Source organism: Sceloporus undulatus, chromosome 4 (genome assembly GCF_019175285.1).
Source record: "Sceloporus undulatus isolate JIND9_A2432 ecotype Alabama chromosome 4, SceUnd_v1.1, whole genome shotgun sequence".
In the NCBI taxonomy this organism is placed as follows: Eukaryota; Metazoa; Chordata; class Lepidosauria; order Squamata; family Phrynosomatidae; genus Sceloporus; species Sceloporus undulatus.
The window spans coordinates 193106914-193121699 of record NC_056525.1 but is presented as its reverse complement, the minus strand read 5'-3'; the positions used below and the strand labels follow the sequence as shown (position 1 = coordinate 193121699).

Below are 14786 nucleotides of genomic sequence, written 5' to 3'. Positions count from 1 at the left end.
TTTCTAAGTTCGGGTTCTTGGTATGTGAAATTGTGTCTAGAAGAAAAGTTTATAGCATATCAGCATATTCTAAAGATTTGTGTGCAATACTCTGATGATTTTCCCTGAACGTTTCTTAATCTATGCTTCATTGGCATTTCTTAATTCTTATGAAGCTTCATCAGGTCTGCAATAAGTTCTTCTACTTACTCAACAATCATGATTAGCATTCACTCAGTGAAATTTGTCAGGAGGCTAAAAGTGCAGTTTTCAGTAAGTTACAGGAATTTGTTCCTTCTCTGGGAAGAGGAATATGATCATTCAAATGATAAAACAGGATAATAATGAGACAGTTACTGGGGAAATATGCTAAATGTGTGTAAACTTTATGTTTCTGATACATCTTAAATTCTCACAAGTTCAAAAGCTTGCAGAGTGGTAAAAAAATGAAATACAGAAACAAGTTGTGGTACAATGACGCTTATTTTATCTAGCAGACATGATTTTAGAAAAACTAATGATGATGGCAATGATATCAAGGCAGGGCACTTAAAAATTGTAAGTTGAGCTTGTATAAGCAGAATCAGAAAGTATTAGTTGTTTTGTGCCATCCTGACTGTGTATTCCTCTGAGCTTATATGAGAGATACTCCAGTTATATAAAAATGACGTAATGAAGATGCCACTAATAATATTTTCTTCATTGTTTTGGAACTGTGACTCAGAGTCAGCTTATAATATTCAATAGTTATTCCCTTCCTCTTTTCCTTTTGGTTTGCTTGAAATACGTTAAACCTTACATTCTTGTTTTTTAATTTTTTTGTGGAAAAATGGCAGCAGAACGCTTGGATGGGAATGGTGAGTGTTAGAAATGTCAGCTGGCATAGCTAGAACGTTAGAAAGAGTGTTAAATTTGTTGTCACTCATCTATATGCCAATATTCATTGATATCTCGGTATTGATCAGAATATCAGTGTAAGAGAACCTATTCATGTTGAATGTGGTTCTGGACAGCTTCAAAGCATTACATTGCTGATTTAGAGAGTACTCTTCATTCGCTAAACAATTGATAAATGAGCCTCAGAAAGAATATTCCTTTTTCAAATTCTTAATCATATGTAATGATGTCCATATCTGTGTGTCAATTAATTTCTTATAATTTTCAAGTTGGTATCAGTTTTACATTGATTTGGTTAGGATTTTCCTTAGGATTTACCCATTGTCTTGGTTTGTGCTGATGGACGTACTGAACCAAGGATAGTGGATGTAATTTGTTTCTCTTTTTCAACCACAAAATATTTCACTGTCAAATCAGTCAGAAAAGTAAATGGTTCCAGCATCCTCTTACTTCTTTTTTTAGATGCAGAATGAATAATTTTTGTGATCACTGAAAACTCATCTATGTTAACTCATTTTCAAAAACAAAAAGACCAAAAACAGCAACACACATACACAAACTTATAATGTAAAAATAAATTACCAAGTTGGTAAATTTGCAATTAAGTTTGATCCATCTAAGAAAAATATTCGGCATCTTAATTTACACTTGTTCTAAGAAATCTAAATTGCATCTGTTCCTTGTGGTATTTCTTCCCTCTCTATGTAATTCTCTCCAGCACAACAAGGTATGTGTATATACTTAGTCATATTGGCAGTGTCAATCCATTGTAGGTATTTGCAGTATATTTCAGATATAACTTGTTCAAAGCTTGTGAAGATTTATAGAACAGGCACGTTTTAGATCTGAAAAAGGGTGCTTCATGGATTTGGAGTTCAAAATGTTTCATTGACTTCACTGGTTGATTATAACTTAACCAATCACACACTCTTTTTGATAGGATTTAGATCTTCGGAGTGCACTGTTGCTGGAGCAATCAGCACACTGTTATATAAATATGAAGAGTCCCATGGTTCGAAAATTTGCTTTTTATATGATATTGGCTGGCCATAGGTATAGTAAAGCAGGACAGGTAAGTTTTGCATATTAGGAAAGAAATACTGATTCTGTTAATTGTTAAAATGGCTTGGTTTGTTTGTATTTCAGCAGCTTTAATACCTGATTGTTGTTACACATAATATAGTCTTCCCGCCGTATTCATAGGGGTTAGGGGCAAAGGAGCCTTGCGAATGCAAAAATTTCACGAATAACCCCTCCCCCCTAGTTACAGAGTGGCAGAGAGGGGTTGGAGAGGAGTGAGCACACTTACCTCTCTTTCCTCTCCCTGTCGCCCTGTAGCTGGCTCAGCTGGACCAGTTTCAGAATGGCAAGGAGAGGTTGGAGAGGAGCATGCACTTGCCTCTCTTTCCTTGCCCTGTCGCCGGCTCAGCTGGGCCAGTTACAGGGCGGCAGGGAGAGGAGGAGGAGTGTGTGCACACATGGTGACATTGACCTCGCGAATGATCAAAACTGTGAGTGCCAAAGCCGTGAATATGGAGGGACGGCTGTACTATAATCTAGTTGAGCAAAATGTAATATTCCAACATCTGGAAAGGGGAACATAAGAAAAGGAACTGTTAAGTGCAAGGTTTTTATTAGATACCTAAAAGATAGTAGAGGAGACAACAAATAATTCTTGGACTAGGGATTATCCACAAGAGGAGCACTTCAAAGGAAACCTCTCTCACTCTAGCTACCACCTTCTTCATCTTGGATGAGGGAGCACCTCAACAAGGGCGTTGGCAGATGGCCTTAATTATACAGGCATGTTAATGTGGAGATATACATTAGCATTATTTTCATAGTTATTTGGAAAAGCAGTGGCATTAAATCTTTATGTTTCAGGCAGTCAAGTTTGTGTATTTATTGATTTTTAAATTTTTTTCCCATGAAAATAGTGTGTTTGATACCAGTTTTATATATTTGGGGGAGCATACGAAGAAGTTGTATTACATTACAGTTAGTCTGGACTGTGGCTTCATGTTGCTCAAAACATTGCTAGTGCTACTGATATTTTTAAATTGTGATGTAAGTAATTAGTAGTCAAAATGTACGGTATACTGTGGTCATTTTCCAGAGCAAGACAGTATGTTTCCTCACATATGAAAATGACACATTCTGCTAGTTTTGAAACCATATTGCTGTTGTCAGGTCCATATTTGAGCACAGTTCAAAGTGCTGGTGATTAGTTTTTGAAACTACAGAGCTTGGGGCCAGAGGCTTTGAAACACCATCTTTTAATACATTTACTTGCCTGTGTGTACAGGTTGCCAATGACCCGTCTCCAGGTACATCTACCAGCAGATACTGACTGGGAAGGAGAGTCTGTCCTTATTTGGCCCATTTGTTTCGGACCTGTGTGAAAGTAGACTGAGTCTGTGAAAGCTCAGGCTACAGCTGCTTTCATATAGTCACAAAGGTCCAAAACACACCGCAGAAGTAGTCCAGTCTGAGGCTGCTTTAACTACCTGGCTCAGTGCTAGGGAATCTTGGGAATTGTAGTTTATTGTGGCACCAGAGCTCTCTGACAGAGAAGGCTAAATGTCTCACAAAACTACAGTTCCTGGGATTCCCTAGCACTGAGCCAGGGCAGTTAAAATGGTCCCAAACTGGATTATTTCTGGAGAGGGTTTTGGGCCAAAGTTGCTACAAGATTCTTTTGCTTATTGATATAAAATATGTTTTTGTATTTATTGTTGGTCTTTATTTAATCCCAATTTCTATGTACCATTGCATGTGAAATTGTATTTGGTGTGCTATCTTGCAGAAGAAGCATGCTTTACGATGTTACTGTCAAGCCATGCAAGTTTATAAAGGGAAAGGATGGTCACTAGCTGAAGATCATATAAACTTCACTATCGGTCGGCAGTCTTTTACACTTCAGCAACTTGATAATGCTATATCTGCCTTCAGGCATATTTTGATCAACGATAGCAAACAAACTGCTGCTCAACAAGGAGCCTTCCTCCGAGAATATCTTTATGTTTATAGGGTAAGATGTCAGGTTTTATTCTCAGTGTACTCTTGAAAATTTTAATAGGCATTATACTTTTTTTTACACTTTCTCACCTTATACTACTAATATGTCATTCTTTGAATGATGCATCTAATCCTTGCCACACTGATTGAGTACACTGTATTCTGAACCAGCCCAAGACATTTTGGTGCCTGAGGTAGGAAATTCAAATGGAGCCCTCCCTTCACTTAAACTGGGCACAATTCACCAGCTTGTTCTTCTGTGCAGCTTCCACTCATTTTAATGAGGATGAGTTATTTTCCATGAATTGGATGTGTTTGCTTATGTCACACAAAATGTACTCCTTAAGATGGGGAAACCATATCCTCTCATATAAGGTGACTTCTGGGCGTATTACCACTAAATATTGGCTTACTGAAGTCCATCATGCAGCTTTTTCTCTTTGGAAATAAATTCCTAACAACATTAGTAGCTATAGTACTATGGGCACAAGGTGTTTTTAATTCCAGAGTTTGCAAAATCTATAGTTGCAAATTGTTTTAAATTCTGAAATTGGACCCATAGACCTGCATGATTAATTCCATATGCCCAAGAGAATAGTGATACTTCAAACAGCTTCTTGGGTCATTTGAACAAGTTTCAAATTATATTGTAGTGGGAAAGGGATTTGTCTGTTCAAAAGAGAACAACCTTCAAGTCCTGTTTAGTGTAGCGAAGCCATTGGGTACATCCAAAATAATTTTCTGTATACTGTACTGTCCTTAAATTAAAAGAATTTGAGTGTTGATTTGAACAGCTGTTTCCTCAGGGCATCAAAGACGTTTTGGTGGTTTTATTCTAGATGCATTGGAGCCTAGAATCTTTGTTTTCCTTAAGCCATACCTATCCAACCTGCATTTAATCCTTTCTGTTAAAATAAAATTGAGAATGCTGTGCTAATTAAATTAAAATTGTTGCTTTTGTAACCCCAATTGTTGACTCCCTAAATATTTAGTAAGTGCTGTGTTGTCCAACTATTCAGTGCAGTTTCTTTTAGTTGATTTATTGAAAATTATGCCATACATTTTTGTTCTTTGTGGTTTCTGTGCATCACCCAAATGAGACTTGTGACTCTTCAGAATCTTGTATGGAAAGTTATCTAGCTGAGCAGCTTTGGCATGCTTCTGTGTGCCAAAGCCCCTCTCCCTCAGTTCCTTTTCATATACTACGTAAGTAGCACTGCCAGGGATTTTGTTTGAATAATTTTTCTATGAATGCTGAGTAGTCCTGTTTTCTCTTTCCTCAGTGCTAGAGGACAATTGGTGTACTTGGTAATGCCCTTTTCAACAGTTATTCCTCTTGTGGGCCAAAGATTGCACTGCCGAATTATCTGTTCAACAGATAATTGAACAGATAATCTGTTTAGGTGTCTCTTTTGCTTAGACAACGATCATAGACACATACCATTTGTCAAGCTTTTATGAAACAGGAATTTCAGAATAGAGTCTTTCACCTTAAACCTCACTTCTGGGAGAGTACTCTTATATTAGTAGATGAGGTAGTTCACCAAGTCCCTTAACATTGTGTTAATATCCACCCGTAGAACTCGGTTCTTACCAAAGAAACTGAAGGACTGCTCTCAAAATTGTCTGGATCATAGCCTCCCAGTATTGACAGGCCCTTTCATAGCACGTCATTCCCAAATCAGGCTATGGTAGCTCTGTCTCTTTGGGTGCAGTCTGAAGTGGAACTATCTTTTTCCCTGCTCCCAACACTAGGGAGAGCTATCAGTCCACAAAGATGTAAGTGAGAAGAGGCTTCCCATTGTTCTTCAGTAGTTGGGCGATGTAGTAATTAGTCTAATCTTGCACTGTAAATGGCTTCTATTTTCCAGTTCAGGTCAATCTTCAGAGACTGGAAAGAGATTACCAAGAAGTTTCCAGTTCAATGATTGGTTATTGCTGCTGCAGAATTATAGTAACATACAGCCCATGCCTCAAAATTTTGCCCCTTGCAGTTATTGGTACTGATCTCATAGATACCATCTTCTGCATTGCCACAGTATTATCAATACCACTGGGGCCTGACTAGGAGGTCTGATGTCTAGGTACAGTAGCTGTTCTCAGTCCCCAACATATCAAGACAAGAAGTTTCTGAGCTGCTGTTCATCATCACAATGTACTCAGTACTGTAGAAGCTGATTGTCTGTTAGACTTCTTCTGCATAACCATTGGAGATACTATCCATCCTATTATCAGTCCAACAGAAACTAGTTGCCATAGTGCTATCAATATCTGTTAACATGTTGAGAACAGTACCAGATCCTACTCAGCCAGCCATGACTCAGAGATTACTTGTATCACCCTGTGTAGCCAACAACCATTCCATCTTCAACGCCAGTGCATTAAACTCTGCATTAAACTCTGCTGCCTTCTCAGCAGTCAAGTCTGTCAACCTTTTCTCTGCAGTCACTTCCATTCTCCTTGGTCCTGGTCCCAAACATACTGAACCAGTCCAAGATCTTCCTCATTAGAAGGTTTGGAATACAGTCAGCCCTCAGTATCTGGTGGAGTTCTGTTCCAGACCCCCCACCCCACCCCGGTGGATAAAAATCACTGTTTTTTTAATGGTAGCACATGTGCATGCGCACATGGCCTCTCTGCCATGCCCACACACGTGTGACAATTAGCAGCAATGGGGCTTGCCATCCCTGGATGCTTAAATCAACGGGTAATAAGCCTGCAATTGGGGAGAGCAGGATGTACTTGGCTCCAGACTTCTGATCCTATTTCAACTCTTTTATCAGATCATTTGAAAGGAGACAACCCATCTCTTTCCTCATCAAAGGATCTTTTATTTGCTGCACAGATTCAGTACATGGCAAAATCTCTTGACACTTCAGAGAGTGGCAAAGAAAATTATGACTGTAGTCACATTGCCTCTTTTACCAGGTTTATCACCACATCATCAACTTGGAATAAACCACCACCAATGCCACAATTGTTTGGTGAACTGTGAATTTTACAGAATATAGAAAGAGCTACATGTTCTCTTTTCAAATCACCTTGTTCTTAAAGTCAGCATTAAAGATTAAAAGTGTGCCCTTCCTCTGTTGTCAGCATGAACTTTGTCTCTAGTCCCACTAAAATTTACAAGATAATCTGAGCCACTGGCTTCGTCTCACTTGAGATTGCTGAAGATGACTGTCCTTATATCCACAAATGCTCTGATACCCCTTATTTGATATTCCATAAAGGTAATGTTCTGCAGTGCCCAGACATTACACTGATTGGTCCAAAAGGTTATTTTATAATTCCACCTGCATCAGAACATACTTTTACTTACCTTTTGTTAGGATCCATTACCTCAGTGTTGTATATTGACATTCCCTATGGACAGTATGGCTACATTTTGTAGGACTTATTGGCTTTTTGTTTGCCATGTGGGACCAGGAATGTTTGTACTCAGCATTCCATCGTCTTGTTTTTGTGCACATTCCACTTGAACAATAGCATCTTCTGCCACTTCCCTGAGAGGAGTATCTCTGCTAGACCCTTTCAAGGCCATGATTTAGCCACAACCTTTTACATGACAGCTAAATGAAATTCTTTCTTTTGAAGTTTTGAAGAATAAGAACAAGTTGTTCAAGTTGGTCAACTGAACTCACACAAGCTGCCTCATCTCATCTGACATCTTGCCTCTTTCCTTTGTAGCAGACTTGGGAACTGAGGGAGAGGTGCCTTGACATGATGAACATGTGTGCTAGAGATGTGGGGTCAAAGCTACCCTGCTTGAGATGTTCCTTACATAGTTCTGTGCAGGCATAAACCCCATATATATGTGTTTACTGATCTCACTCTGGGTTAACTGTTGTCAGAGGTAAATAAGCTATACTTCTGTGCAACAAAACAAACTCTTATGTGAATATGTTGAAAGCTGTGAATATCAAAACTAGTTTGTGAAAGACATAATTATGTATCTTGCTTATATATGATTACATTTAAAACACAAGACATTTGAAGACATTATTTTTGTGTATTTCTATTTAAATGTTCCTTATTTTCTTCAACTGTATATGATTCTATTCCCAAGGCCAATTTTCAAGCTATTCCAAATATATATAGCAGTTTTTTCTTCCTGAATGTTGATAGAGCCCTTTTTTCCTTTTTCCTTTCCTTTTTCTTTTTCAGAACGTAAGTCAGCTATCACCAGATGGACCATTACCACAGCTTCCTTTACCCTATATTAATAGCTCTGCAACACGAGTGTTCTTTGGACATGACAGAAGGCCAGCAGAAGGTCAACTCCTATATAAATTGTTCCTTAAACTTTATGATCTAATTAGAATAGCATACGGAATTCATAAAATAAGTTTGGATGTACACACTTAACAGTAATGATGGCAAGCTACTGTACTGGCAGACTGCATGCATATTGCTTACTGCAACTGAAGAATATTTTTTTTTTGAACATGACTTTGTGTCAAACAAACCACAAACAGAAAATTAGTAAATTGGAGAGCAAAGGTTGTGTCCTTCTAATTGCTTATTGTGCTGTTCTTTTGTTCTCATGATTTTTATTTTATTTTTAACATATAGGCTTTGTAATTTCCCCATTTACAGTCAGAAATAGTGTAGCCCACTACTGTGTCACTACCTGAAAATCTTATTCAGTTTTGTGTGTAGTTTAGTTCTTTGTCATTCTTAGAAACCATATAATTCTGAATCAGCCAGATGTGCCTTATAGTCTTTAATAGACTGATGCTTGATGGTGCCACAGTTGATAATGGTCATGAGTTAATTACCATTCTTTGGTTGCCATAGAGAGGATGCTTTCAGGTGTTAAATTGTTTTATACAAGCATTTTGTTTTCCTTTAGCTAGTGTTCCTGCTACAATTATGTGCTGCTCGTAGGAATTCTTTTAATGTGTTTGGACATATGAAGTAGGATGTACATTGAAAAAAAAAGACCTGCCAGTCAAAGTTTTGGCTGACTAGTTTTAGTACATAAAACTAATTTCACTCCCCTTAACTCACTGGTTCCTTTGTCTGTCTGCTTATTTGGTTTCTAATTCCATTGTTTGTACTTGTTTGTGCATTTTGCTTCTCTCTTGTTAACAATGGAGTGCCTCCTCAAAAGAGTGCGTACAAAGTAGGCATCTGAGAAAATAGTATGTTATTTTCATGAAATAGTCATGTATGAAATGACCAAGTTCATTCATATGTATAATATATATATGCACTCCTACTTTTTGTTTTCATTCTTTGATGTACTGAATTTACTGTGATTTTTTTAATGTATTACAATTAGGTGAAAAACAGGCGGCAACACACATAAGCCTTGATCAGGAATATGATTCTGACTTTTCACAACAGTGGAAGGAGCTTGAGGAGCAAGTAGTATCCGCAGCTAATAAAGGCACAACAATTCCTAATTTCCAGCCAACGCAGTATTGTCTGAACAAATATTCAGATAATTCTAGATTTCCACTTGGGGTAGTAGAAGGTAAAAAACTAGAAAAACAATACTTGGCTTAAATGGAACATTATTTAAGAAGAATTACTGTATGGGATAAAAATGCAATTACAGTGCTCCCTCGGGTTACGAAATTAATTCGTTCCGCGGCCGCTTTCGTAACCCGAAAAGCCTTCGCAAGCCGAAAACCCATAGGCGCTAATGGGGAAAAGCCGCGATTTCGTGTGAAATAGCGCCGAAAAGCACCAAATTTTTTTTCGTAACCCGAAAAAACATTCGTAACCCGGAACAGTTATTTCCTATGGGATTTTTTCGTATCCCGGAAATTTCGTAACCTGGGTATTTCGTATCCCGAGGTACCACTGTATAAAGTAATAAATTATGAATGGTGAAGCTTATTGTACAGTATATACTCATGTTTAAGTCTAGAAATTTTAATTAAAAAATTGACTCCAAAAACCTGGATCAACTTATTTACGGGTCAATGTAAGCCCTGTACTGTAACTCTTATAAAAAAGGGAACCATACCCCAGTGAAAGACAAGAGCATTATCTGTCCTGGAAGCACTGACCCTTTTCTGTTATCTCATTCATCCTGCCTTTAATGTGAACATAAACAGTTATGTCCACTGGAATTTTGTAAGTTTTTAAATATTAATTTCCTTTGCTTCATCCTTTAGATATTTTGTTACATGCCCCTAAGTTTTACCCTCGACTTATTCGCAGGTGTATCAGAATCCATAATTTTTGGCCCCAAAATCTGTGCTTGGCTTATATATGAGGTCGACTTATAGTCGAGTATATAGGGTATTTTCACAGCTTGTAAACATGGCTATCCTATGAGTCTGTAATGATTTTTCTTTTTAATAGAACCAATTACTGTGGAAGTGGCTTTTAGAAATCCACTGAAAGTTCCTCTTTTGTTAACGGACTTGTCGCTGCTTTGGAAATTCCAGCCAAAAGATTTCATTTCAAAGAATGGACAAGCAAAAGAATTAGTAAGTAATTAGAAAATATTCTTGGCAACACTTTATACTTTATCAGTAATAAATATATTTCTGAGAATGGCATGGAGGAGCAAACCACCAATAATGAGTTTATCCTTGTGTGCTAACCAACAATGCAGGAGTCTGTTTTAGTTGTATTCATTGAGGCTCCTTCCTTTCCCAGTTTTAAATTCTGCCTGCCTGCTACTTACACATTCTACAGAGGTAAAAGAAAAAGAAATTGAGAAATTCTATGGTGCAGTCATATGAACATTCTTCATATAACCAGAGAGAAGACTATACACATGGATATCATCAGATGGTCAGTACAATAAAAATAAAATAGACTACATAATTGGAAGTAGAAGATAGAGGAGTTCTATTCTCATGGGCAAAACTAGACCATGTGCTGTCTGTGGCACAGATCATGAGCTGCTTATATCAAAGATTAGAGTAAAGCTGATAAAGAAAGAAAAAAAAGTCATTATACCAAAATATGACCTGAAGAACGTCCCAACAGAATTTACAGACAAGCATAATTGATGGGGAACCAGAAGAGCTATAGACCGAAGCCAGGGATATAATCAAGAATAAATGTAGCAAGACATTATTTGTGGCCAATAAGAAAGAGAAGAAACAATTGATAACAGAAGAAACATTCCGAGCTGTAAAGAACAGAACAGAAGCAAAAGAAAAGGGAGATAGGAACAGTGACTGTTCAGTGACTAGTGTGTAAGGATAAAGAGTATTACTATTATTATAATAAAAAATGCAAAGACAACAGCAAATTAGGAAAAACAAGGCCTCTTTCACAAGATCTGCAAACTCAAAGGGAAATTCTAACCAAGGGTGGGATTGCTCTACGATCAGAAGAGGAACATATTAAATTATCAAGATGAAATAAAAAGAAGATGGAAACAGTACACAGGCGAGCTGTATAAAAGAGACGAAAAAATGAATGATACAGTATATGGAATAAGGACGATATGAAGACAAACCCCAAATTTAAGAAAGCCAGTTGGAAGAGGCACTCAGAGAAGAATAAATCACTAGGAACAGACAGTATCCCAAAACCACACAAACAGAATCAATTCCAGTATTAACCAAAATATGCCAACAAATATGGAAAACAAAATAGTGGCCAACAGATTGGAAATGATCAATATACATCCCTATCCACAAAAATGGAGACACAAGACTACAGCAATCAAAGAACCATAGTATAAATTTTGCACATAAGCAAAATTATGCTCAAAATTCTGCAGCGGACTCCAGTCATATATGGAGAAAGAAATGCCAGATGTCCAAGATGTCAGGAAAAGAAGAGGCACCAGGGACCACATCACAAACATACAATGGCTAATGGTGTGAGCCAAAGAATTCCAGAGGAAAAAAAATCAGCAATATAATAAGAATAATAATAATAATAATAAAATAATAATATATTTATTTGATACCCGCTTTTCCTACAATCAAAGCGGTTTACAGCATACATATGCATATACACAACAAAAAGGCAAGTAACAAAAAATAAAACTCTGCTTCTCTCCCCTCAAGATGGAGGTCGGGGGGAGGGCTCTTCAACTTGGCAGGCAGAAGCCTGTTGTTTCTTGCCTGCTTCTCTCCCCTCAAGATGGTGGTCGGGGGAGGGCTCTTCTTGGCAGGCAGAGGCCTGTTGTTTCTTGCCTGCTTCTCTCCCCTCAAGATGGTGGTCAGGGGGAGGGCTCTTCTTCTTGGCAGGCAGAGGCCTGTTGTTTCTTGCCTGCTTCTCTCCCCTCAAGATGTGCTTTATAGACAATAGCAAGGCCTTTGACTGCATAGATCACAAAAAGCTATAGAATGTTCTTACAGAAATGCGAATGCCACTAGATCAGATAGACCTGATGAAGACTCTGTACTTAGGACAAACGACTGCTGTACGACCAGGATGCGGAGAAATAGAATGATTTCCAGTTGACAAAAGGGTCAGGCAGGGATGCATTTCATCAGCCTACTAGTTCAACTTGTATGCAGAAAATGCACGTTAGCAGGTTTAGACATGGGAGAAGGAGGATTGAAGATAGGAGGAAGGAATATTAACAATCTAAGATACACAGATGACATCATACTACTAGTGGAAAGCATCACAGATTTGGAGCAATCACTACAGAAAGTCAAAGAAGAAAGTGCAAAGGCAGGCCTAGTGTTAAACATAAAGAAAACAGAAATAATGACCACAGAGGATGTATATATATATTCAACCTAGATAAATGAGGAAATTGAAATAGTTCAAAATTTTCCCATACCTTGGATGAAACATTGATCAGAACAGAGACTGCAGTCAAGAAATCAAAATAAGATTAGGAATGGGAAGGGCAGCTATGAAAGAACAAGACAAAATCCTAAAGAGTGAAGATATACAGCTGAACACTAAAGTTAAAATAGTCTAAGCCATTGTATTCCCCATTATCATTTATGGATGCGAGAGGTGGGCAGTGAAGAAAGCAGATAGGAAGAAAATTAATTCAGTTGAGATGTGATGCTGGAGAAGGAGTACTCTGGATACATGGATGGCCAAAATTAGACAAACAATTGGGTCCTAGAACAAATCAAGCCTGAACTCTCCCAGGAAAACAAGAAGACTAAATTGAAGCTGTTGTACTTCACCACATCATGAGAAGGCACGTTCATTAGACAAGACAGTGATGCTGGGGAAGGTAGAGGGCAGTAGAAGGAGAAGAAGACCATATGCCAGATGGAGAAACTGAATTAGGGAGACCATGAGCCTGAGTCTTGAGGGCCTGAGCAGAGATGTATAGGATGGGGGATGTCTCAAGCTTGTTTTCTGCTGCTGCAGAGAACAGGATCTGGAATAATGGATGCAAGCTACAGGAAAAGAGATTCCACCTCAGCCTTACAAGGAACTACCTGACAGTAAGGGCTGTTTGACAGTGGAACACACTCCCTCGGAGTGTGGTGGAGTCTTCCTCCTTTTAGGTCTTCAAGCAGAGGTTGGATGGCAATTTGTTTGATTTGCTTTGATTGAGAGTTCCTGCATGGCAGTGGGTTGGACTGGATGGCCCTTGTGATCTCTTACTCTGTGATTCATTCAGAGGGTCTCTATGAGTTGAGGTTGACTCAAAAGCAACTAACAACAAACCATTCCAAATATTTTTAGAATTAACATAGAATAGAGTTCACAATTATATCTGGTGTCAGGATTTTCAGCACGTCTTCCTCCTCCTCCACCTTATTCTAACTATGCAGAAATTCTATCCCTCCCCCCTTCTTCATAGATGGACTAGTGTGGAGCAGAAGGGAGGGGAAAAGGAAGACTCACAAATGGAACTTTACAATCACTACTCCTGGCTCAGAGTGAGGTTTGCTGAGAGCGACATTTCCCTTTCGTCAGCCATTTAAAATGAAAACAGAAAACTATACCTTTAACTGTACTTTGTTTTAATCCTTGTCATGAGCTATTTTGGGTCCTATTCTGGGAGAAAGGCAGGATATCAATTGAATTAATGAAAAAAAAATACAATTGAGATTTTTTCAAATAATTTTCACTCTTCAGGAGACATGTGGAAAAGATATGATTGGAGCTGAAGTGATATCAGAATTTTTGATTAACAGTGAAGAAACTAAAATGGTAGGTAACGTGTTTAAGTTACTTTTATCCCAGCTATATTACCAAAAACAAAGTGGCTGATAAAAAGTTAATTATGAAGTATATATAGCATTGAAGTAATATATTGGACTAGAGGTAGACTCTGAAAGATTAACTCTCAGGATGACACAGATGAGCAATCCATCCACTCTTGGGTTAATCCCTACATGCCCTCTGATGAGTCTGTGTTCTTTTTTTTTGGTTTATTCTGTTGTGACTCCATCCTTGCCTGTCAGTTTTAAATCTCCTACCCTGTGAATCAGATGTACATTCCCTTCTCTAGTTTAATGGAGAAAAAAGGTAGAGTTCTAGAAAAGTTGGAAAATAATGTGACAGTGTTGGTTTCTGAGTAGAAAAAGAGGTAAATCATATTAGATATGAAAAAGAATTCCATCTATTCCCTGATGGATGACAAGCAGATCAGGGACTATGAGAGATCAAAATCTAATGCTGTCCAGATGACCTGCTGCCCAGCACACCCCTGATAATGAAAAAAAGAGCAGAACTGCAAAATGTACAGTATGCTCTCTGTATCCATGGACTTGCCATCCACGGATTTCAGCTTCTGCTGACATCAAGCCTGGGAGGGGGGATGGCAGAGGAGGAGGAGGCAGTGGTGGCAGGAAGAGGAGGAAAGAAGAGGTAGAGGAAGAGGAGGAAGACGGTGGCGGGGAAGACAAAGAGGAGGAAGAGGCGGCAGCGGGGGGGAGAAGAAGGAGGAAGAAGAGGAGGGAGGTGGAGGAGGAGCAGCAGTGACGGGGTAAGAGGAGGAGGAGGAAGGAAGAGGTAGGAGGAAGGACGGCAGCAGC

General features: G+C 38.5%; 2 protein-coding genes across 11 annotated transcripts in view; both read left to right on the top strand.

Annotated features, from left to right (window-relative positions):
• The window catches only part of LOC121928461 (opsin-5-like), an 896145-nt gene that overhangs the window by 797979 nt on the left and 83380 nt on the right, over positions 1 to 14786 (top strand). The gene's annotated exons all lie outside the window — the stretch shown is intronic.
• Positions 1 to 14786, top strand: part of TRAPPC8 (trafficking protein particle complex subunit 8) — a 115473-nt gene that overhangs the window by 74784 nt on the left and 25903 nt on the right. For 6 of the 10 annotated variants that reach the window (XM_042463172.1, XM_042463171.1, XM_042463175.1 and 3 more), the window contains 7 exons: positions 816 to 836; positions 1817 to 1948; positions 3683 to 3907; positions 8062 to 8170; positions 9182 to 9376; positions 10216 to 10343; positions 13885 to 13959. In XM_042463172.1, coding sequence (XP_042319106.1) covers positions 816 to 836; positions 1817 to 1948; positions 3683 to 3907; positions 8062 to 8170; positions 9182 to 9376; positions 10216 to 10343; positions 13885 to 13959 — 885 coding nt within the window. The remainder of the gene's footprint in view (positions 1 to 815; positions 837 to 1816; positions 1949 to 3682; positions 3908 to 8061; positions 8171 to 9181; positions 9377 to 10215; positions 10344 to 13884; positions 13960 to 14786) is intronic. The other 4 variants (XM_042463174.1, XM_042463173.1, XM_042463178.1 and 1 more) reach the window with 1 other exon arrangement.